This window comes from Rhinatrema bivittatum, chromosome 2 (genome assembly GCF_901001135.1).
Source record: "Rhinatrema bivittatum chromosome 2, aRhiBiv1.1, whole genome shotgun sequence".
NCBI classification, from domain to species: domain Eukaryota; kingdom Metazoa; phylum Chordata; class Amphibia; order Gymnophiona; family Rhinatrematidae; genus Rhinatrema; species Rhinatrema bivittatum.
The window spans coordinates 254,479,176-254,504,160 of NC_042616.1; the positions used below are offsets into that span (position 1 = coordinate 254,479,176).

At 41.0% G+C, this 24,985-nt stretch overlaps 1 protein-coding gene across 1 annotated transcript in view; it reads right to left on the bottom strand.

Annotated features, from left to right (window-relative positions):
- Positions 1 to 24,985, bottom strand: part of RBMS3 (RNA binding motif single stranded interacting protein 3) — a 1,783,971-nt gene that overhangs the window by 1,053,691 nt on the left and 705,295 nt on the right. The window contains exon 4 of the mRNA XM_029589419.1: positions 21,313 to 21,404. Within this exon, the coding sequence (XP_029445279.1) occupies positions 21,313 to 21,404 (92 nt within the window). The remainder of the gene's footprint in view (positions 1 to 21,312; positions 21,405 to 24,985) is intronic.

Consider the following 24,985-nt stretch of genomic DNA (forward strand, 5'->3'; position numbering starts at 1 on the left):
GATATCTACCTACTAGTGAGTCTCAGCATGGAAATTATCTTGATTAGATTGATTCTTGGCGTTCCTTACATCTTTTAAAAAGAAATTTTACTCATGTCTCAAAAGCACATGGAAGCTAGTTGAGACTGTATTATCAGTTGATTTCCCAAAATCTCTTTGCTAAAGTCTCAGCAGTTGAAATTGGTCCTGTAGTGATTTCAGAATACTCTTTTGTATAGCTGTATCTAGGAGGTTTTCAGGAGAATGTTCATGAAGAGTTTTGGCACTTTCCTACTTCCTTTAAAGAATTTTTACTGAATAGTTGGTAAGACTTTATGTTAAACAATGCACAGAACTAACAAAATGTTTCTCTATTCTGTGAAACATCCAACGTAGTCCTTCATGGGGATATTATAGCTTATTTTGCACATAAAAGGAAGGAGCTAAATAGAACAATTTTGTGTTTGGAGGTATCTCTGAAACCTGGCTGAAAGATAGAGATAATGTTATCCTAAACCAAATTTACCATCCTAACTATGATGTATTTCATCTTCCTAGAGCTAAACGAAAAGGTGGTGGCTTAATAATAATTAGCAAAAAAGATCTTAAGCTTGTATCATACAAAGTAGAGATTAATCCTCCCAATGAGGTGGCAATTCTAAAGTTGCCACAACTAAACATAGGACTGGTCTACTGTCCTCCAGACATACTACAAAAAGATTGTTTACCACTGATTGAAATATTTGCCAAGATGTTTCCATCACCAGAATCTACATTAATTGCAGGAGACTTTAACCTTCATGTAGACAAAACACCAAGAACCTTAGCCTGTGAAATGTTTTTAGAAGCAATGGAAACCCTGAGATGGTCACAATTTGACTCAAAAGCCTCTCATAAAGTAGGTCACACTCAAGATCTAATATTTGCGAATACCAGTAATTGCATAATCGATTCTTCGTATATGATATTGCCCTGGTCTGATCAACAATTAATAAAGGCAGAAATAGCCTTAACCAAGCAAATCCATAATAGTATAGATAATAAGCTTACTTTTACTTTCAGGAAAAAGACAGAGAGAGAATAGAAAATAAGCTCCATGAACTAAATCAAACCAATTCCACATCGGCTTTTGATTCCTGGGATAAAATTGTCAATGGCATAGCTGAAAACTTTAGTTCTGCCAGATGAAAAATATTAACAAAGAAAGGAATAATTCCAAACATAAGAAGCCCTGGTGCAATGATGACTTAAGAAGCACTAAGCAGAACCTTAGAAAATTAGAGAAACAATGGTGGAAATGCCCATCTGCTGAATCCCTAGAAAAATATAAATCTTTCCTTACAAAATGCTGTACAGTAACTAATAAAGCAAAAAAAGATTACTATGCTAAGCAAATTCACAGGGTTATATTTAATTCTAAACTACTCTTTGAGGTTGTTAAACATTTAATTAAAGACCTGATATCTTCCATCTTGAGAAGCTACAACTTCACAAAGGCCACTTGCAATGAATATGCCACCGCATTCTTAGACAATTTCAATAATTTGAAAGCACAATTCCCTATCTTTTCTCCAGCAAAAGCAACTGAAGATTCAAATGGCATGGTTAAGTGGTCCACATTCGACGGAATATAGAAACAGGAAATTAGTCAAATCATTACTAAAATTAAACCTGCCAATCACTCGCATGACTTAATTCCAGTCAGTTCCTTAAACAAGTACACGGGGTTATCACTCAGACAATCACAACATTAATTAACCTGTCTCTATCATTAGGAACTGTTCCAAATGGGTTAAAACAAGCTGTGATAAAGCTGACCCTAAAAATAAGAATGGTAGAACTGACGAGAGGGACAACTATTGCCCAATATCCAACTTGTCTTTTCTCACAAAAGTTCTTGAGAAAGCAGAATTATCCCAGCTTGTAAATCATCTGGAAGATCAAAATTGTCTCTCCCCAAATCAATTTGGATTTAGGAAACATCACTCAACTGAGACATTACTCCTCTCATTAATGGACTCGGTTTTATGAGGGTTTGACACAGATGAATCTTATTGTCTTGTATTAATTGACTTAATGGCTGCCTTCAACACTGTGGACCATAACCTGTTATGCCATCAGATGAGAAGCATTGGGATCAGCGGCAGGTTTCTTAGATGGTTCTCTTCATTTCTATCTAACAGAACATTCCAAATCAAACTGTGCAACCAGATATCTGATACCTCCCGTGTGATACAGGTGACTCTGAAGGCTCAGCCCTCTCAGCAACACCATTCAATATTTACATGTTCCCACTATGTAAATTACTGACAAATCTAGGAATTACTTTCTTCTTGTATGCTGACATACAGTTTTACATCCCACTCACTAGATCATTTGAAAATACAGCTTCTAAAGCAATACAACAATAACTTTCGCAACTTAAATTAACATTAAGCCCTAAAAAGACTGAAATCATTTGGCTGAGCAGAAACTTATCGATAGTTAAACCACCTGCCCTAAAACTGGGTAATTTTAAAATTAATCCCTCAAATCGAGTACGAGATTTAGGTATACAGCTTGATAAGAACCTTACAATGAAAATGTACATTGGTAAATTAATAAAGACAGGTTATGCCAAGTTGCATATACTACATCAATTTAAACCATTATTAACTTTTGAGGGCTTCCGTACTGTATTGCAAATTCTGATATTCTCAAACCTAGATTATTGTAACTGCTTACTACAAGTCTTCCAGCATGTCATTTAAAACCACTACAAGTATTACAAAATGCCACCACAAGATTCTTAATAGGATCTAGGAAATATATTCACATTACACCCTCATTGATGTCACTGTATTGGTTACCAGTACAATCCAGAATCTACAATAAAGCATTAATGATAATATTCAACATCATTCATTCCAATAACACAGGCTTGTTAGGTGTGACACTACATCGATACAATCCACAGCGAACACTAAGATCTCAAAATAAAGGACTATTGACTTTTTCCTCAATACGGAGCGCACATCTGATGCAAATAAGACATCGTGTATTTTCCATAGTGTGTCCAAAGCTCTGGAATTCTCTGCCTGAGACAATATTTTACAAGACAGAAAGATTTAAATGTGAGCTAAAAACTTGGATATAAAAAAACGCATATAAATTATCTTAAAAACATCTGAATATACAGAGCCAAAAAGACAAGAAGGGCAAAAGATAATTATAGAAACATGAAGAACAAATCAAAGGAGACAATGTAAGATTCTCAAAACAACCCACTGACTAAGATGTGAAAACTATCACTTTGTTTTAATTTTCAAGACACTTTGCCTTAAATACTAGACATAATTAATATGTACTAGAAAGTTTCACCTGAAAAATATTAATGCCTGACTATGAATACCACCTCTGTAACCAGTCATTGTTTGTTTGTTGTGCTATAACTATGAATGTCACTATGTAAACCGTTGTGATCTATACATAGAATGATGGTGATCACGGGGCGATGGAGAAGGTACAGAGAAGGGCAACCAAAATGATAAAGGGGATGGAACAGCTTCCCTTTGAGGAAAGGCTGAAGAGATTAGGGCTGTTCAGCTTGAAGAAGAGACGGCTGAGGGGGGATATGATAGAGGTCTTTAAGATCATGAGAGGTCTTGAACGAGTAGATGTGACTCGGTTATTTTCACTTTCGAATAACAGAACGACTAGGGGGCATTCCATGAAGTTAGCAAGTAGCACATTTAAGACTAATCGGAGAAAAATCTTTTTCACTCAATGCACAATAAAGCTCTGGAATTTGTTGCCAGAGGATGTGGTTAGTGCAGTTAGTGTAGCTGGGTTCAAAAAAGGTTTGGATAAGTTCTTGGAGGAGAAGTCCATTAATGGCTATTAATCAATTTTACTTAGTGAATAGCCACTGCTATTAATTGCATCAGTAGCATGGGATCTTCTTAGTGTATGGGTAATTGCCAGGTTCTTGTGGCCTGGTTTTGGCCTCTGTTGGAAACAGGATGCTGGGCTTGATGGACCCTTGGTCTGACCCAGCATGGCAATTTCTTATGTTCTTATGATGGTATATAAAATGTCTAAATGAAATCAATCAATAAATAAATAAATGAAATAATGGTATAAGGCTGACTCCTTGATCAGGAAACTTAAAATTTGTTACAATCAGACTGTTATCACAATTTCAAGAAGAATCCAGAGTTTACAAAACCTGTTTGACAGCATCAGCTGTGTCAAATGTGAGTGAACTATACAGAGTTTTGTAGGTTATTCTCCAACTTGTAGAAATAGGGCCAAAAGCCCTCTTCTTCACCAAAACCGCCACTCAGTTATCTTGAAAAATACAATTTTATGTCCCTCATAAGAGAGCCCTGGCATTTGCCTATATGCCCAGGCTTGTGGGCAAAATTAAGCAATTTTCAGATCACTATGCGCTGCTTGGTAGATGCTGAAGAACTCTGCTAAAGTCGACTCTTTCAAGTCTTAAGGGGCCATGCTTATCTGATAGGGCCAGCATTTTAGAAAATCAGTGCTCCAGGAGTTCACAAAGGGGGTCATTTTCAAAAGGGATCGCACGTGAAAAGTCCCTTTTTGCGTGCGATACCTAGATCGGGGCGGGTTCTGGGCGACGTCCGCACCAGAAGGGGAGGACATGGGGTGGCACTGGGGCAGACGCTGCAAAGACGTTGCTGACGGCGAAAAGGTAAGGGCCCTTTTCACCACCAGTTTCGTGCCCAATAGCACCACCTTTTACAAAGGCGCTATTGGGTGCAAAAGCCGGCAGCGATAGCACCGCAGAGGTGCGATCGCTGCTGGCTTTCGCAGGCCTGCCCCCTGCTTCGCCACCCCCGCCCCCTGCTTCCGCCGGATTTTCTAAGGTCTGCGACTTTAGACCTTAGAAAATCCAGGCCAAAGTGTTCCTTCTGCAAGGAACTCTGGAAAACCCACCAAACGAAGATTTTTTTCACCTAGAATAATTTTATCAATCTTCTACCTTATCAGCCAAGTTGCTTTAAATTTTTGCAGGTCATTAAGCTCCAATTTGAATCTACTCACAGTGTCATCTGTGCTGATATTCTGCACTCCACTTTCTGGAGTTGCTTTGTGACATCAAGGAACTATACTATTATTGCTTCAAATGTTTGCTGCAGTTGGTTGAATTTTATTTCTAGCGCTGCCACTACTGTTGCTGCAACTTCATCAACTGAAGAGTTGCTCATTCCAGGAATGATGCCCTCCTCACTCATGTCTGTCATTTTGCTTTCCACTGCTCTACCCTTGTCCTTATTCTTCCTGGCCACTTTGGTTGACATCCCAATACACAAATAAAGAGAAACCAAATAAAATAAAGGAAAGTTATCTACAAAAGAAGCAAAAGGAGCAGAGAAGGTAATCATAAAAATAGCTTTGATTATTTTAAAGTTGGGAGTGGAGGATGCCAAGCAACCAAAAACACGTCTAGCACTCACACATTATGGGCTAGATTTTCAACCTGGCCGAAGTACCCCCTGCGCGCCGAGCCTATGTTGAGTAGGCTCGGCGCGCAGTAGGGGCCTGATTTTAAAAAGCATTTACATGCGTAAATCTGGGTTTTACTCATGTAAATGCACTTTACTCGAGTAAGTGGGCTTTTGAAAATTGCTACAATATATGCCATTGAATCGTCCATAGGATTTATTCGCATAAGTGCACTTTACGTGAGTAAATGGCTTTTGAAAATTGCTACAATAGTAGTTACATTTATGCGCATAACTCCTTTGAAAATTACCCCCTAGGCGTGTATCTATTAAAATCCCTTGTACTCTTGTTTGCACCTAGTGCGCGAACAAAAGTACGTGCGGGCGCAGATTTATAAAATCTATCCCTGTATGACTTCCTAATTCAGTTTTTAAATTCATGTGGTACCCTTATAGAGCAGATTTTAGGTTATTTTAATTTTTTTTTTTTACCAGACAGAAAGTTCTCCATTATGCAGGTGATAAATTCTTATGAGAGAGCTTGGAATCAGGTTCAGAGTTTCATATGAGAAAACCACTAATAGATATAAATATATATATGGCCCAGTTTCTTGTCAATATAAACTACCTTGCTTTCTGGTAATCAGGTATGGGGTATTGATGCCAGTCATCATTAGACTTTTTACTGTGTACTTTGTGAAACAGAGAAATAGAATGCTGTGTTCACTGTATGGTTTCTTGCATATCTCCAATACAGTGAATTTTCTTTTTAATGGCTGAAGAGCTATTACTTGTAATGGATCTGGAGTGTTCTTCACAAAAGGCTGTGGAAAGCAGCCAACCTACAGTAATTCATGTAGCCAAGTCTCCACTCTTTTCACTCACACCAGACGGTAGAAGGATTTTTGAGCTCTGCTGGTTAGAATGTTCTCATGTCCAATGATTACAGACTAAAGATATATTTGCATGAACTACTACAAAATTGTAATATTAACCTGTGGTAAGGCTCTTCTGACAATCCATGGGGATTGAAGAGATAGGGTACCAGTGTGAAATCAAATTATATCACAATGTTTAATGAGCTAAGATCCTGCTTAGTTGTACATGTAATTAATGAAAAAGGACAAAGATCAACTCTAATGATTGCACTGAAATATTTAATCTATGCTCTTTGATTTTCGAGTCTGGATAAAAAGGGAGACATGTTGACATAGCCTGCAAGATTGACAGTGGTAATTTACTTCCTAATTCAAAGTAGATTTTCAAAGAACTTTCAACAGTATTAGCATTTAAACATTATTCCATCATTCTGAATCCTGCAGCATCTCAGTTGGTTTATGTACAGTATGTATTATAGGGCTTTAAATGCAGGATAAGAATATGTCTACTTTTTAAAGAAAGACCACATCAGCATGGGTCCTGAATCTTCTAAGCCCAGACAACAGGGACACTGCTGAAAGTGAGAGGGTGACTTTAGTACTGGAGAGCTCAACAAAATTCGAAAGGAATTAACCACTACTGGCTGAATTTCCAGTATAGTATTTAGATAGTATGAGAAAAAAAGCATCAAAAGGTTTACTGAGAATGTGGAGTGAAAAGAAAGGCAAAAAGCAAATAGTTTTATACCATGCTCCGTCACTGAACCAGATCTGAAAAAATATTTTTAAGTAAGTTTGCCCAGTATTTGAAACTGCCAGCTTTAGTAAAATTAGTATATAATGCAATGTGCCTTAGACAAGCTGCAGAATGCTGCTCCATTAGAGTCTGACACACATCAGTGACAGTTCTTTGAAATAAAATCGTCTAAAAGGAATGTGATGCATTTCACAGTAAGTTAAATATACAGGAAGAGATGCACACGCTATAAACATCTGTAGGATGAATGATCAAAATATTTCACTAGGCTGCACATAAGACATTCCTGTTAACTGATATGTGTAGTTGAATGTCTCAGGATAGACTCTTTTTGGGTTTTTTTTTTCCAAAAAAATGATATCTTAATTTATAAAAATATTTTTAAAAGCCATAGGGGCTAAGTCACTAAAGATCACCAACAGCTTTCATGCTAAACCATGGCCAACTCACTATCAAATTAGTGAGGTTCATTTATGAATAGCAGAGGTAGAAAACACATGATTTCTCTCCTGCCAGGAAATATTTCAGGATTCCTTGGCAGACCCAGAGGTCCACTTTGATGGTGGGAAGGGGCAGAGGGTATTTTTGTTACAGGGAAAGGCATTAGATAGAGAGAACATGGTACAAATCTGCTCTTCTTTCACCTTTCATCCCTCCAAATCACATAAAATATTCACTGATGGTAACTGTGCTGTTCGTACGTATGACTGTGCATGTTAAACTGCTCCCTAAAACCCAACAGATCCCATAAACCTCACCCAGAGTTACTAGTGCCCCCTCTTACAGTGGCATAAAAAAAATTCAAAAATGAGTGGGCTTCCATCCCTCTCTCCTCCCCTCCACTCCCTGACTCTCCCACTCCCCTTTCCCCTCTCCAAACAGGATTTGCGATTAATCCCATTTTGGCCTTAATGCACAGCTATCGCAGGCATAACGCCCAGAAAAAAGGTGTAGTTATTTCCGGCATTAAATCCCGCAATACTGTGCGTTACGTTATTGCACACAACGTTAACCAGCCCTCATTTCAATTTACTCTGACCAAACCCCTCCCACTCGAATAATATTTTCAAATTTGCATACATATTTTGTGATGTGCTGTTTATCGCATGTGTTATGGCATTATCGCAGGTGTTAGAGCCCTAACACATTTTGATATATGACCCCCCCCCCCCCCCCTTTGTTTGCAAAACTGTGGGATTAAAGGAGACCAAGGGAAACACCACAAAGCCGCTTTGCATGGGGAAGGAAGAGAACAACAGATTTTCAAATTGCCTTCTTTGCATGAAGAGGGGCAGAGCTGTGAACACAGCCCAGAAGTGCAAAAATTCCTCACACAGCAGGGGGTGAATATTGTGAGTAAGCTTGGCCCAGAATAGGCAAAGATTAATTCAAAGAAGGGGATGTAGCTGATGGATAGCAACAATGCAAGCTATGTTACCACTGCAGAAAGGTGGGTTATTTGCAATGGACCTGCCTAGCATGGAAACTTGATATTAACCAATCATTTGCTGACACAACAGAAGTAGCTAAAAGTGCAAGTAATGAAAGAAACACTAATTGTTTTGGAACTGCCATTTCAAACTTCCTGAGAGAAGTAATGTAACACATTGTCATATTGGTTCAAGAGCAAAAAGCCAGATGACAAATAATAAAGATTTTTTTACAGACAATTACAGTGTGAAAGATAAAGTATACCTAGCAGATGGGAAATGTATTTCTGTGATGGGGAAAGGAGAAGGACATAAAATATTCCACCACTTCTAGGTGCAGACAAACAGTTCTCATGAAGGATGTGCTCTATGTGCCATACCTAAAAAGAAACCTACAGTTAAGATGAATAGTTTTGGTTTTGCGCAGATTAGATAGGCCATAAGGTCTTTTTCTGCCATCCGATTTCTATGTTTCTAGGTTACTTTCAGTAGTATCAGCAAGGGCTTCACTCCACTCATCCAGAAGAATATAGTGGAAGGAGGCAAGCAGCATAGTGGCATGAGGGGATTGTGGGTGATAACCTGTGCAGAATAATCTTGTACAGATAAGGACACTAACGCAGTTACGCACTTCCTGCACCAGAACTGTGTACATGCATGGCACAGGCCCCTGGAGCCCTGTCTCCAAATGGGGTTGTTTTGCACATAGCTTGACGAGAATGAACTTATTCGTTAGCCAGAGAATGTTAGGAGTGATTTCGATTGCTCGTATTTATTGCTAATGCTCTTCTTAATACTTGCATTGAACCAGAAAGTGCCTCCTTCTGGAGTTCATATGGTACAATCTATACAGGCAATATAGCAAGGTGCACTTGGAAATTCTTATTCAGGCCGGTCAAACCCAATGGGATTGGGATTATTTCTGATCTTCCTGCCACATTGTCTTGCTCTCTGATTGCAGCTCGTGCTACTTAAGGATCTTTGCTTTCTTGTTCTTCTGCCAGTTATCTTTCCGTGTGGCTTGTCTAATTCTTATCTTGCACATCCTGTTGCCTCTTTCCACTTGTGCACTGGTAGATTTTTAGTCATTCTTTTTTATTTTTCAGAATGATTGTCCAAGCTGAAAGGCTGAGACCAGTGCTGCTTGTTCACTTTCATACTTTAGAACATTTTTGGGGTATTTGGGGCGGATGCAAAAAAATGATTTGTTGAACAGATAATGGAGGATTAAAATATATCCTAATTAACAGAGACACTGACATGTGTGTGTGCTGACTGAAAAGCAAAGCAACACCTGTGTCACTGCCAGATGCATGCCTCAGCAGAGCAAGCCAGCTACTAGATCTAATTCACAGTGATTAGTGTGGACCAATGAAGACAGTGACCCCAGTCTGATCTTTATTGATGATTAGTCCAAGACATGAAGGCTTACCTATAGAGATACAAAAATGAAACTATGGAGAAACTTAAGGTGTATATGTCAGTGGCAAGCAACAAATTCCAGCGTAAATCTGGAACCAGACAGACAGACAATGGAGGTAAGTACGTAAGGTGACTGAAGCATACTTCAAGCAACAAGGGATCAAGCACCAGAACACAGTGATCCATACTCTTAAACAGAATGGTACAGCAGAAGGGAAGAACCGCACGCTGAAGGAGACTGAAAAGAGCATGCTGCTAGATGCCAACCTTACTAACAAGTTCTAGGGAGAATCATTGATGAATATTAAATATCTGCAGAACCAGCTGCCAACAAGGGCAAATGTAACGCAGCATGAAATATGGCATAGTAGAAAATCTCACAAGAGCCACCTGAGGGTGTTTGACTGCAAGACCTACATTACATGTCCCAAATGGAAAGTGCAGCAAAAACTGATGAAGTATCCAACCATCAAAATGTCAGTCAACAAGTCAAAAGGAAGGATATAACCATTATAAATGTCCATACAGTTAATCAAAAGGTCATGCCAGTTTTATTAAGCAGAGCCTGTGTGTGTCAGCATACAGTCCACAACTTACATAGCAAGGTAGATGGTCCAAATGGAAACCCAAGGCTGCAGACAGAGGCACAAAGAGAGCACTGTTGGGATATAGCAAATAAGACTGGGGATACAAAATCCTGATCCCCAGGTCAGACCAGGTGAATGCAAACTAGAATGTGCACTTTGATGAGGCACCCTTACTGAATATCAGGATTACAACAAGCCCTGATGGTTCCCATGAATATTGCCACCAGTATGGGCCATTTTGAAGCCATGGAAAAATTAAGTATTGCCACAGATGCAAACTGAGGCAGAGCTGCAGAATAACCAGATATAACTGCAGATGTGGACCCAGACAAGACTGCAGAGCAGCAAGCTGAGATGAAGGAAGCACCTTAAGACAGTCCAGATGATACTGAAGGAAAAGGGCTTACAGAGAAACTCATACTTAAAAGGTCCACCCAGACAACAAAGGGTATGCTGGCTCACAAATTCTCATTCAGAATGCAAGTCCAAGAAATACTGGGGTCCTCAACCTGGGAAGGTGACGAAAGACAATCCTGATGCAAGATCAGGGAATAGAGGACAGTGGCATGAGAAATAAAATAATCACCCATGATGACAGAGCATGGACAGTTGGGAGGTTTCCACCAGAGATTGCCACAGGAACATCCTGGAGAGGACAGGTCTCCAGGATTGATCATTCAACCATGGAGAAGGAGTGTTGGAGGGCTAATAGCGAAAAGGGATCCTCCAGACCAAAGAGCCATGGGTTCACAATCCCCAGTTGTGTCACCTGAACCTGCATGGTAAGGGGTGGGACTGTAAGAGCTAACTTGATAGGATGTAACCTGCACTAGTCAGTCTGAGCCTCCATCTTCCTCCCTGCCTGTTGTGTCGGATCACACCAGCAAAATCCCTCTGTACAGAACCATGTAATTGCTTATAGTATGTTTATTATACTTCTATCCCAGTTTCCCAAGTAAATTATCATTGCATGCTGCCACAGAAAAGTGTTATTTCAGCTTCACAGAAACGGATACATTTTAAAAGCAGCGTGTGCCCATCCATGTGTGCACAGTTCCTGTCGCGTGCATATGACACGCCAGTTTTATAACATGCATGTATCAATGCGCGCATGTTATAAAATCTGATACCCGCGCGCATATGCACACCTGATTTTGTATTGGCGCGTGCATTTGCGCGCGAGTGGTTGTGAGGAGCGGATTTTCTTAAAAAGAATGCGGCGATGCAATGGGGACATCTCCAGTTCCCTCCCAGTCAGCTCCAATTAAGAAGCAGAGTGGGAGGGAAGTTCCCTATCCCCTACCTACTCTTTCACCCTTTTCCCCCTCTCCTCCCTGACCCTTAACCCTCCTTAATAGAATATTTTTGGTTTTACAACTTACTTCATCTTCTGAGGTGAAGTAATTTCCACATGCCGGCCAGCTGCTGCTGGATCACAAGTCACTGGGACAGCACAAAATGGCACTGTCCCGGCTGCCCCGCACCACCCCTCCCCCCCAGCCTGCCCAGACCACGCGCCCCAGTCCACCCCTTTTTGCTCTGCCAGCACTTCAGAGTGTACCGGCACTTATGCGAGTGGCCGGGCCGTTTTGAAAATGCGCTCGGCTCGATCACGCATGTATGTGCCAGGATTTTCACATACCGGCATTTTAAAATCGACCTTTAAGTGTTTCTTCTGGAGGTGTGGGGATCTCCACTGTTTACATCCAGTTTTGAGCCTGAACAAGACTGGGCCAGACTGGTACTAGAAAAACCTACAGGGAGGAGGGACCCATAAGCTTAAACTATTTGTGATCATTCAGAGGGATCAGTGGACTTAGATGCCATTTGTGGCTGCTAAAAGAGGGGGAAACTGTATGGAAGGAAGGGATTGGAGAAGGAAGAAGAGAATTCAGAGGCCATTTGTTGTTGTGGATGAGGAAGAAGGGAGCCTTTGATGACTTGGAGGCCCATTAACTAATTTGGATATTAAGTGGAGGGTAGGAAGGGTATTCCCCCATGCTAACTGGCTCTTGCACGTTGGACTAGTTAGCATAGGGGATTTAAAGATGTAGGGTGTGCAACTGTCCCTTTTGTGTGGCCCTTTTAATGTGTGCACGCTCTGCATCCCATTAGCTTAGAAAATAGGATACAAATGCCAATTTTAGCATGCATGCAGAAAAAATGTTTAGTGCTCTCCTTAGTGATTCAGCCCCATAGTTCCAATTATTATGAAAATGAAAATGCATTGACCAAATGTTCATCTTTTTCTTGAAGACTATATTCAAGCATGCAACGTTTTTATGTTCTGTACACCGCTGCAGATTTTAGAATAGTTATTCAACATAAAATACATGTACGGACTGGATAAAAGCTATACATAAGAATGTTAGGATATGAGTAATTAATATCTCTCTGCTATCAGTTTATTTACCGGAAATGATGGTGGCTTTTCTAGATTACTTAATAAAAAGTGGTAACTTGGACCAGTGCCTGATGGCATCATTTCCCCTGAATCTTCTTCTTCTTCTTCCAGCACTAATATGTTAATACAGAGACTAATGGTCAGAACTGTTTTCCAGTCTATCAAATAATAGACCAGAGCCTCAAACATCTGCAGTCTTCCATACATTCCTCTAGACCAGAGCTTCCCAAACTTGTCCTGGGGACCCCACAGCCAGTCAGGTTTTCAGGATATCCTCAATGAATACGCATGAGATAAAATTGCATATACGGAGTCTCCATGGATATGCAAATGTATCTCATGCATATTCATTGTGGATTTCCTGAAAACCCGACTGGCTGTGGGGTCCCCAGGACAGCTTTGGGAAGCCCTACTCTGGACACAAATGTCCTTTTCCAGGCTCCTGATTTTCCAGAGATGCAGCATCCACAAAATCAGATTATTTTTCCTAAGATCTGTGAAAGCAAAGCTGTTTGTTGAATTTAACTCTTGGAGCATCACAAAATTAAATGATTGTAGATTGTCATCTTAAGAGAGCTAATAAGGAACAATTGGACAAAAGAGTATCATCCCTTAATTCTTGAAATACACTGGAGAATATGAATTTTAAGAAAGAGAGGAGTTAAACCAATGGTTGCTTTGATGCTTTCCAACCAACTGAATGTAAAACGTTAACAGGGCCAATGCTCTGGCTGCCCTGGATAACTTGAGTGCCTGACTTGGCCTCATACTGCCTCAGGCTGGTAGTGTGGGTGATACTGGGACTTGAGGCCCATTGTGGAAAGGTCCCCATTGATCCTCTGTGGATTTGAATCATGCAGGGGCTTTCATGTCATTTCTGGTGTTTTGGGTACCACAGGGAACATAAGAACATAAGAACATAAGAAAATGCCATACTGGGTCAGACCAAGGGTCCATCAAGCCCAGCATCCTGTTTCCAACAGTGGCCAATCCAGGCCATAAGAACCTGGCAAGTACCCAAAAACTAAGTCTATTCCATGTAACCATTGCTAATGGCAGTGGCTATTCTCTAAGTGAACTTATTAGCAGGTAATGGACTTCTCCTCCAAGAACTTATCCAATCCTTTTTTAAACACAGCTATACTAACTGCACGAACCACATTCTCTGGCAACAAATTCCAGAGTTTAATTGTGCGTTGAGTAAAAAAGAACTTTCTCCGATTAGTTTTAAATGTGCCCCATGCTAACTTCATGGAGTGTCCCCTAGTCTTTCTACTATCCGAAAGAGTAAATAACCGATTCACATCTACCCGTTCTAGACCTCTCATGATTTTAAACACCTCTATCATATCCCCCCCTCAGTCGTCTCTTCTCCAAGCTGAAAAGTCCTAACCTCTTTAGTCTTTCCTCATAGGGGAGTTGTTCCATTCCCCTTATCATTTTGGTAGCCCGTCTCTGTACCTTCTCCATCGCAATTATATCTTTTTTGAGATGCGGCGACCAGAATTGTACACAGTATTCAAGGTGCGGTCTCACCATGGAGCGATACAGAGGCATTATGACATTTTCCGTTTTATTCATCATTCCTTTTCTAATAATTCCCAACATTCTGTTTGCTTTTTTGACTGCCGCAGCACACTGAACTGACGATTTCAATGTGTTATCCACTATGACACCTAGATCTCTTTCTTGGGTTGTAGCACCTAATATGGAACCCAACATCGTGTAATTATAGCATGGGTTATTTTTCCCTATATGCATCACCTTGCACTTATCCACATTAAATTTCATCTGCCATTTGGATGCCCAATTTTCCAGTCTCACAAGGTCTTCCTGCAACTTATCAAAATCTGCTTTTGATTTAACTACTCTGAACAATTTTGTGTCATCTGCAAATTTGATTATCTCACTCGTCGTATTTCTTTCCAGGTCATTTATAAATATATATATTGAGTAAATATATATATTGAGTAAAAGAGAAGGGTGGTGTCCGGGGACCGGTATAAAAGGTGTCTTTCCCTTTTGCCATTATGAAGAGGCTGAAATTGACCCACCAGTCCTCTAGTTTTGCATTTTGTGTTATGCATTGCTGTCACTGCTTTTCCATTGCAGCAAGGGATAGCCAAGTGGGGCTGACTTACAGGGAGATGTCATTGGACTGGATAAGCAGGCTGGATCATCAACCATGGGGGAACCTGGGTGATTGGCCTCGGTCACAACCAGTGTGGATTCCTTGCTGAGGTGTAGGGGGGTCATACATGGAGATAGCACAGGGCTGCCTGATGCCTACAGGCTGGGTGGCCTGAAGGTGGTCATTTGCTGGTTCATGATGAATGCCCACTGGGAGTATTGTGTGCTTACAGTATTGTTAAAATTTGCTTTTCACATGTACTTTTCATTAAAAAAAAAAAAAAAAAAAGCTGTGACCTTTTGATTCCCTAAATTGTACCTGATGTATTATTAGCAGTGTGTGGCTATGTTTACCGTGAAAGGGGAGGGGGTGCAGAAAGAGCCTAGGTGTCCTGGCTAACCCATGTTTTGTCGAAAAGTAATTATACCAACTGTCTGAGGGAAAAATAATTATTCAAAAGTCAGATGGAAAGTCACCAAATGTTTCTTGCTGGACAAAAATGTGAATATCTCAGATGAATTCAGAACCTTGAAACATCATGTCAATATTTTTAGAGAACAGAACCTTCTCAAAAAATGCCATTGCTTTACTATTGGATGCAATTTGATGATGCAGAATACTGATGTGCACACTTCATTTAAAAGCTTACCTCTCCCCCCAGCAGTTTGACTCAGAGCAGTATTCAGTTTGTTGAGTTATCATAAGAACATGCCATACTGGGTCAGACCAAGGGTCCATCAAGCCCAGCATCCTGTTTCCAACAGTGGCAAATCCAGGCCATAAGAACCTGGCAAGTACCCAAAAACTAAGTCTATTTCTTGTTACCGTTGCTAGTAATAGCAGAGGCCATTCCCTAAGTCTACTTCATGGAGTGCCCCCAAGTCCTTCTATTATCCGAAAGAGTAAATAACCAATTCACACCTACTCGTTCAAGACCTCTCATGATTTTAACGACCTCTATCATATCCCCCCTCAGCCATCTCTTCTCCAAGCTGAAAAGTCCTAACCTCTTTAGTCTTTCCTCATAGGGGAAGTGTTCCATTCCCCTTATCATTTTGGTTGCCCTTCTCTGAACCTTCTCCATTGCATTCTGGTGTAAATTCAAACTATAGAAAGCAAGCAAGGAAGAGAGAGAGAGTGACCTAGACATACAGGCAGAAACACAGGCAGGCACAGATACTAACACACAAACGTCGAGAGATATACATGTACACTATAGAATATATATCCAGCTGCACTAGCACTGCCAGTGGAAACATGTATATAGATGCCACAGTTACCAACATCCCCATGGTTTGCAAAGTTTATGAAAATGTGCTAAGTTACCACAAATCACTCTAAGGTAAATTTAAACTTTTGAGACCAAGCAAGGAATAATGGGCTTCTCAATACTAAATAAATCTTTTTTTCTCTATTTGCCACATCAATGAGGAGAGTTTTTACATTTGCAGGAGAACAAATTGGTCTTAGCTACAATTGTGGTGCTTGAGAGCAAGACTCAGCCACTGTTGAAAGATGATTTTGTTGCTCAAGGGTTCTAAGGCTGGTGTTTCTAACATTCACAGAGAGCAAGCACATGGTCTTCCTCCCCATCTCTCCCTCCCACAAGGCCAGTGGGAGCACTAAGCGAACTAGGCATGGGCCTAGGGTGCCAACCATTAGGGGGTATGAGCGGTGGCAAAGAAAAGCGGAGATTTGGTGGGCCATGAGCGGCACCCAACTTGCTTACGGCCCAGAAAACCACATTCTCGGCAGGCACAATCAAGAATGAGGTAGGAGTTGGGGCTGAGACTGGGGGTGGCAGCGCAATGGGGGGTGGGGGTGGATGGGCACAAGGCAGAAGATGCCTAGGATACCTAATCCCCTTGGCACCAGCTTTGCCCTCTGACACAGTTGAGGGATTAAGCCAGGGCCAGTGCAAGAATATTTGGCACCCTAGGCGAACCTTTGGTCATGCACCCCCTCTCCAAGTTACTTATTGGTGGCAGATGCAGTACAGCACTCCCTCCTAGCAATGGCAGTGGCTCCAGCACATTGTTCCCTTTTTTTAGCAGTATTAGATCTAGCACAGTGCCCTTCTATGCCATGAGCTGACATGATTTTCCTGCCCCTGAAATTTTGGCACTCTAGGCAATCACCTAGTTTGCCTAATGCAAGCATCGGCCCTGGCTTAAGCAAAAAATTTCAAGACATCTAAAAATGGTCTGAAATAGTACTGTCTCCTCTTTTCCAGCAGTGAAGAGTCAAAGATTTAACTATATTACAACAAGCAGAAAAGTCGGACTAAGGCATAGCATATACTCAGCATGTAATATAAGAGCTCCACTACCCCTTTTCTGCAAATCTATGTCAGAAAACTTTCTCATAAGAACATAAGAAATTGCCATGCTGAGTCAGACCAAGGGTCCATCAAGCCTAGCACCCTGTTTCCAGCAGAGGCCAAACCAGGCCACAAGAACCTGGCAAGAACCCAAACACTAAGAAGATCCCATGCTACTGATGCCAGTAATAGCAGAGGCCATTCCCTAAGTCTACTTGATTAATAGCAGTTAATGGACTTCTCCTCCAAGAACTTATCCAAACCATTTTTGAACCCAGCTACACTAACTGCACTAACCACATCCTCTGACAACAAATTCCAGATCTTACTTGTGTGTTGAGTGAAAAAGAATTTTCTTCGATTAGTCTTAAATGTGCTACTTGCTAAATTCATGGAGTGCCCTCTAGTCTTTCTATTATCCGAAAGTGTAAATAACCAATTCACATCTACTCATTCAAGACCTCTCATGATTTTAACAACCTCTATCATATCCCCCCCTCAGCCATCTCTTCTCCAAGCCGAACAGCCCTAATCTCTTCAGCCTTTCCTCATAGGGGAGCTGTTCCATCCCTTTATCATTTAGGTTGCCCTTCTCTGTACCTTTTCCATTGCAACTATATCTTTCTTGAGATGCGGCAACCAGAATTGTACATAGTATTCAAGGTGCGGTCTCACCATGGAGCGATACAAAGGCATTATGACATTTTCCGTTTTATTCACCATTCCCTTTCTAATAATTCCCAACATTCTGTTTGCTTTTTTGACTGCCACAGCACACTGAGCCGACAATTTCAATGTGTTATCCACTATGACGCCTAGATCTTTTTCCTGGAACCTAACATCGTGAAACTACAGCGAGTGTTATTTTTCCCCATGTGTAACCTGCTATGCCTCTGCATACTTCCCTTACTTGTTTACATCTACAGTAGATTAAGGAATGGTTCCTTCTCATAAGAGAGAATGAGCAATTGTGTAATTTAATTATAGTTTAAATACAAATAGCAGAAATGTTCTACATAACTTCTCCTATGTATTAATTTTAAGAAAAGTCTAATGTGTTTTGACTATTAGCTCCACAAGACATAAGATTTAAATTATGGTGGTCCTCCAGTGATGGCTTCTTCAGATTAACCTTTTACCATTGAGCAGTGCTGCTGTCTTCGCTTTATACTGTCAAGTCTGACAGGACCTCACTGATTTCACATTTGCTAATGAGGAAGTACTGTGTCATCATGAAATAAAATGCCAAGCTCCAGGCGGCTGTCTGCTCCTTTCCCAGCCACTCTATTAATGTAAGAAGCAAATAAATGGTTGCTATTGCACAGCAATGAAAACAGCAACCAAAGAAACACTGCACATTGCAGAATGACTTACAGAACTGACTGGAAGTGCACAAAATGAAAAAGAAAAAAAAAGTCCCTAAAGAATCACCCCAGAAATTAAGGCACTTTAATGAGGGGGAGGGGAGGGCATGGGGGGTGGGGGGGAGGGGGGAGGGGAATGTCATTCTGGATTACAGCTATAAAACTTGCCCTGTGGTGCTCAAGATTAGAATTGGTCACCTTCCTAACTTGGCCTAATTAAGATATTGCATTTTTTGGAAAGCACATGCATAATTAATATGGTGTAGACTACATTTCATTGGGACTTAGAGTGGATGCTAGTATATACCTGACCGGATGCCAGGAGAGCATGGAACATTCAGTTCACACACTGCATCTTCAGCGTTAGCATTAAAAGCAATCTGCAGCAAGGACTGCATCTCATGTTCCTACTGCCTCTGTACCCTCATGAACCTTATTTAATTTTGTCTCATGACTCTCACTGCAAGAGGGATATAAATGACCTGCATCTTTGATTGAATTATTATGCCAAAGCACTTTTCTACTTCTTTTAAACTCCATTATCACATTCTATTTGATGATGTCATCAAAAATTAATGTTTTGTTTCTTTTTTTTTTTTAATGGAAGCTTTGCAGGCTTATTCTTCCTGCCCCACCAAAGTGAAAACATGGTCTATGTAATAAGTATAGCCCCATTTTCCATAGACACAAACAGTCTAATTTTAAAACAAGCGCAAGTGCGCACTTACACGCGTGTAACGGCACGCGAGCGGAGATACGCTGCAGTTTGAAATCATTCATGCACTTGTGTGTATATGTTTTAAAATACACCTCCCACTCATAAGTATGCGCCTAATCTTAAGAGATTGCTTGAGAAAATGTACTTCATGCATCTTTCCTAGGACTTTCCTGACTTTTACATGCATTTATAGCCGTATTTTAAAACATGCTCACATGAGGGACAACCCAGTTTTTCCAATTAGATTATCAGTTTATCCAATTAATATCAAGGTCTACAAAACCCCTCTGGTTCTTCATGCTCCACGTCCCCCAGTTGAACCAGACCCCCTCACCCTGTCCTACCCTAAAACTCGAAATCTTCAGACCTGCTCCTCATCTGGAGCAGCAGTAAAGTTATGCCATGGTCTCCGGATTAAAAATACGGATTTAAGTACTCAACTGTTGACCCCTTCCCAGACCACCCATGCTCCTCCCATGTCCTGCCCCTTTTCTGCCCTCTTATTTTTGACAAGCCCACGGACATATATGAGCTTACTTCGTGGCTTTTTAAAATCCGTGTTGCTCATGTGCAGCTCACATACATGCGTTATGTGGACATTTTTGCGCGAGCAACACTTTTAAAATCGATTTCAAAATGGGAAAAATCCTTTATTGACCCAGGCCCTAAATATAAAACCTCAGTTTGCTTTCAATGGCTATTTCCCCCCAAAACTAGAATATAGTAAGATTTTGTATAACTCGTTCTCTAAATCTCTTACCTCTTTAAAAGATAATAGTAGTATCTTTATTTATAAAAATCCTGAATCTATTGTTTTTAAGCATAGTTTGGTTCTGAGGCCTGAAATTGCTCATGCCAGCATTTGTTGAAGATAATGTACTATGTCAAATTAAATAGCTATTATTTAACAAAAAATATAATTAATACCATTCTAAAAAGGGCTTCTTTCCACTTAGGACCTGAAACAACCAGAAAATTAGACTATGTCTAACAAATTAAATTATTTTTAAGACTAATTCAATAAACACCAACCTTTACTCCATATCTTAGAATGCCTGATCATGTAAACTGACAAAATGAATCTTTTATGTGCCCATTTTCTGCTAAAAACGACTTTTAGAAATTGTCACAGCACTGTTGAGGAAGTCGAACCAGACTCATTCAGCTTCATTGCTGAAAAAAAACTCTCTCTTTAGGCTCTGCCAATTCAAAGCAATAAACAAACCACTCTCTTGCTTGACATCATTCCATATTATGAGATGGAATGCATCAAACTATATCTAAAACACCTTGATTTGGTACAGAGTCATTGAGTTTTGTATTAAGGGATGCAGAATGATTATATCAATGACTGTTTTCAAAGTTTCCCATGGGACTTTAAAAAAAACTTGTGGGATAATACTGTATTAAAAAAAAAGCACTCATTCATATATGATGCCTCAGTGCAATCAAACTGAGGAAGAACTAGGGAAATGTAGTTCTCTATTCTATTTAAAACGTTTCTCTTCTTTTTTTGTATCCTCAAGTTGCTCAAACAGGATCTTTTAATCCTGCTGTTAAGCAAAAGCACAAACAAAAGAATGTCAGGTATCCAGAGCTCTGTTGTACACTACTTTCAAATGCAGAAACCTCCACTAGTGTCACAGGCGGGCTGAGCACCACCAACAGTGGTCCATAGTTTAACACAATGCCTGGATAGTGAGAGCGGCGCCATACAATTACAAATATATCAGGTTCCTCCAAACTAAACAATTCTGGAACAAAAATACAGTAAATATTTTGATCATGCCGGAGTTTCTTTGAATGCTAAATTGGAAGCCCAAGGTGCAAAGACGGCGGCAAGCAGAAACCAGAGGGCATTGTTCTTACCTTTGCCATCTGGGCCTGCACTCCGTTTGCTTTAAGAGATGCTACTGCTTTCTGTGCTGCTGCTGGACTGTCGAAATCTACAAAACCATATCCTGAAAAAAAAAAAAAAAACAACACACAAAGATCACACATTAGAGTCAGAACTGTTTTATCAACCTATAACGCCTCACCTGAAAAAAGAAAATCCATTCCATGATTTAATGCAATGGTTTGTTTTATGGTGCGTCAGGAGCTGTTTAGTTGGGTGATACGGAGGGAGGCTCATAACTGATGGCTTGCCAGCTTGGAGTTTCCTTCCTTTTTCATGTCCTACTGCATTTTAGCTGGACTCTTTTATTTTGTTTTGCGAGCTGACCTGCAAACAGGTTGTCCCTAGCTTGCTCGGAGTTGGGTTCTTCCTTTTCTTGGGAGCTGTGTGTAGTTCTTTAAAAAAAAAAAACCAAAAAAAAAAAACAAAGCAAAGCAAATACAAAGATGAAGCCATAGATCTTCCATTATATATCTGCCTAGTTTGCTTGCGAGAAAAGGGTTGTGGTGTTTTTCGTTCCTTTGGTGGCCCTGGATTGCCTGTTTAGTGTAAATAATAATATAATCTAAGTTTCTGAAGCCTAGCTAGTTAGCGGTTTGTTTAATCTGCAGAATGTTTATAAGCACTATCCCCCCTCCTCAGCCAAATTTAAATGTTCACCTCTCCCATTTCTTCCTTTGATTACCTTTCCCCTGGTCTATGAGTAGAACATAGGATACTAAGCTACCAACAGTCAAAGTTTACGGCTAATTATATCAGAGATCAGACTGCATTTAAGCCTCAGTGCTGCAACCTGCCTAAGAAGTTTGAATATAGTTGAATATCTGGAGGTGCCATGCTAGTGATATTTTTTTTCTCATGTTGCAAGCATATTCAGGCAGGTCTGAAAGATACTGAGTTTTGCCATGGAGAACTTTTCTCACCTGCACAATTTCTGCTCAGCTCTGAACTTTGCAAAATATTAGCCAAAGAGCTGAAAATATTCAGATTGTTTTATAATAATTAGAGCAGACACTATTCAAAACATAATTTAAGCTCTTGCTATGCTATTTAAATGAAAGAACCAAGAGGACTATATTCGGTCCATATTCGTCTGGTTAAGTCCAAACTTACAAACCAGATTTACTGAGGCTTTTTTCCCATGCTGTGGTTTATGTGAAAAATGCTTTATGAATCTAGCCCACTTAGAGGCCGATGCAAAAAAAAAAAAAAAAGTGCTGAAAGTGGGTGCTGAGTGTTCAGCGCCCACCTTCCTAATGTGCCCCCAGGCACCTTTCCTGCGGGCACCATGCACTATTTTAATTAGGGGTAGTGTTGTCAAGGAGGTGCTAGGGTTGATTGCAGGTCCCTAGTGCCTCCTTGACAGCAGGAGCCCGGGAGTCTGCAGCTGTCCAGTTTAGAAAACGGATGTTGAATTTATTGAGCGTCCATTTCCCGGACCTGACCCCTGGAATTAAAAAAATATATATTTTTTTAAATCTTTCTTTCCTCCGACTTAATATTACCACAATATTAAGTCAGAGGATGTACAGAAAAGCAGTATTTTCTGCTTTTCTGTACAACTTTTTGGGGTGCTCAGAAATTAATGTCTGTTCCAGGCAGGCATTCATTTCTGAGCGCTAAAATGTGCGTATTGGACGTACATTTTTTTTAATATTGTTTTTGCATTGGGAGTGAATAACTAATAGCCTCATTCACATGCATTTGCATGTGATGAGTGCTTTTAGTTTCCCGGTGTGTTGGACGCGCGTTGTGGAGGCGCTAATTCCCTTATAGCATAAGGGGCTGTGCATGCGCCTAACACAGCCTGCGTCCAACTGCGACTGAGCGCATTGTACTGCATCGGCCCCTGAATGCCAATCAGATACCTGGCTGTGCTCATCATCTGGGATTTAGATAACCTTTTGTTTAACTAAAAATTTAGACTAATAAGTTGGAGATGGGTTAAGAGCATTCCAGGGCAGAATGCGCTATCCTGCCAACTTAAGCCTAGGTTCATCATTCTGCTATAAATATAGCAGCCTAGCTTGATGCATAGAGAGAACATAGTACAAATCTACACTTCTTTCACCTGTCCAAATCATATAAAATCTTCACCAGTGGCGTAGCCAGAATTGATTTTTTGGGTGGGCACAAGGTTAACATGGGTGGGCTGTAGGCATGCAGGTCTACTAGTTGTTTTTTTACTGATAAATAATGCCAAATTATGCAGCATAGCATTCACATCTACGCCTAAGTATGAGGTTTACTTAATGATACAAACATAATTCACGGTGATTTGTGGTACTTTAGCCTTCTTATTATTACGATTTTATACACGGCTCCTACCTGTCCATAAATTTTGAGAGAGCGGTTGTGTTGCTTATATTTAAATTGCTAACATCTCAAAATATAGATATATATTTTTACCTTTGTTGTCTGATCTTTGTATTTTTCTAATCAGTTGGTCCTGGTCTCTTTTTCCCATTTTTTTCCCTTATAGCTCATTTCCTAATTCCTTTTCAGTGTCTTTCTTCTATTACTGTCTTCTTCCCTTCCCCACACACACACACACATACACGCTTTGTCTCACAGACTCCCTCTCACACACTCAAGCTGTCACTCTCATATGCTCTCCCCCCCCCCCACCCCCCCCACAAGCTCACATTCAAGTTCTCACTTTCCCACCCCTCCCCAGGCTTATATTCTTATGCACACACAGACGCACATCCAGGCACCCATTCTCACCCACACACATAAACCCAGACTCCCATTCTCACCCACAAACCCATGCTCCCAGTCTCACCCACACATATTCAAGCTCCCATTCTCATCCATACATATACACATTTAAGGTACTATTCTCACCCACACATACACACATTCAAGCACCCATTCTTATCCACATATTCAAGCTTCCATTCTCACCCACCCACACAAACCCAGGCTCTCATTCTCACCCATATATACACACATTCAAGCTCCCATTCTCACCCACCCACAAACCCAGGCTCCCATTCTCAACCACACATACACACATTCGAGCTCCCATTCACCCACATATTCAAGCTTCCATTCTCACCCACATACACACCCAGGCTCCAGTTTTCACCCACACACACTCCCATTCTCATCCACACATACACATTCAAGCACGTGCACAGCTTCCGCTTTCTCCTCCAGAGCAGGAAGATCAGCTGCCTCTCCTGCTGCCACCGGACTCCTGCTATCTTCGGGCGTCGGGCCGTACTGCCCGCCGAACTTCCTGTCGGGGGGGGGGGGGAGCGGAAGCGCAGCGCACAACGTCCGCTTCCTCCCCCCCCCAAGCAGGAAGATCGGCGGACAATACGGCCCGACGCCCGAAGAAGATAGCAGGAGGCCGGTGGCAGCAGGAGAGGCAGCTGATCTTCCTGCTCTGGGGGAGAAAGCGGAAGCTGTGCGCAGCGCTTCCGCTCCCCCAAACAGGAAGTTCGGCGGGCCGTTTGACCCGAAGATAGCAGGAGAACGGGTGGCAGCAGGAGAGGCAGCTGATCTTCCTGCATTGGGGGGAGGAAGCGGAAGCTGCGCGCGGCGCTTCCGCTCCCACCCGAACAGGAAGACCGGTTGGCCATACGGCCGCAGCAGCGCTTCCCCACGTGTGCCGTGATGGCGCGCGAGGCGTGAGTT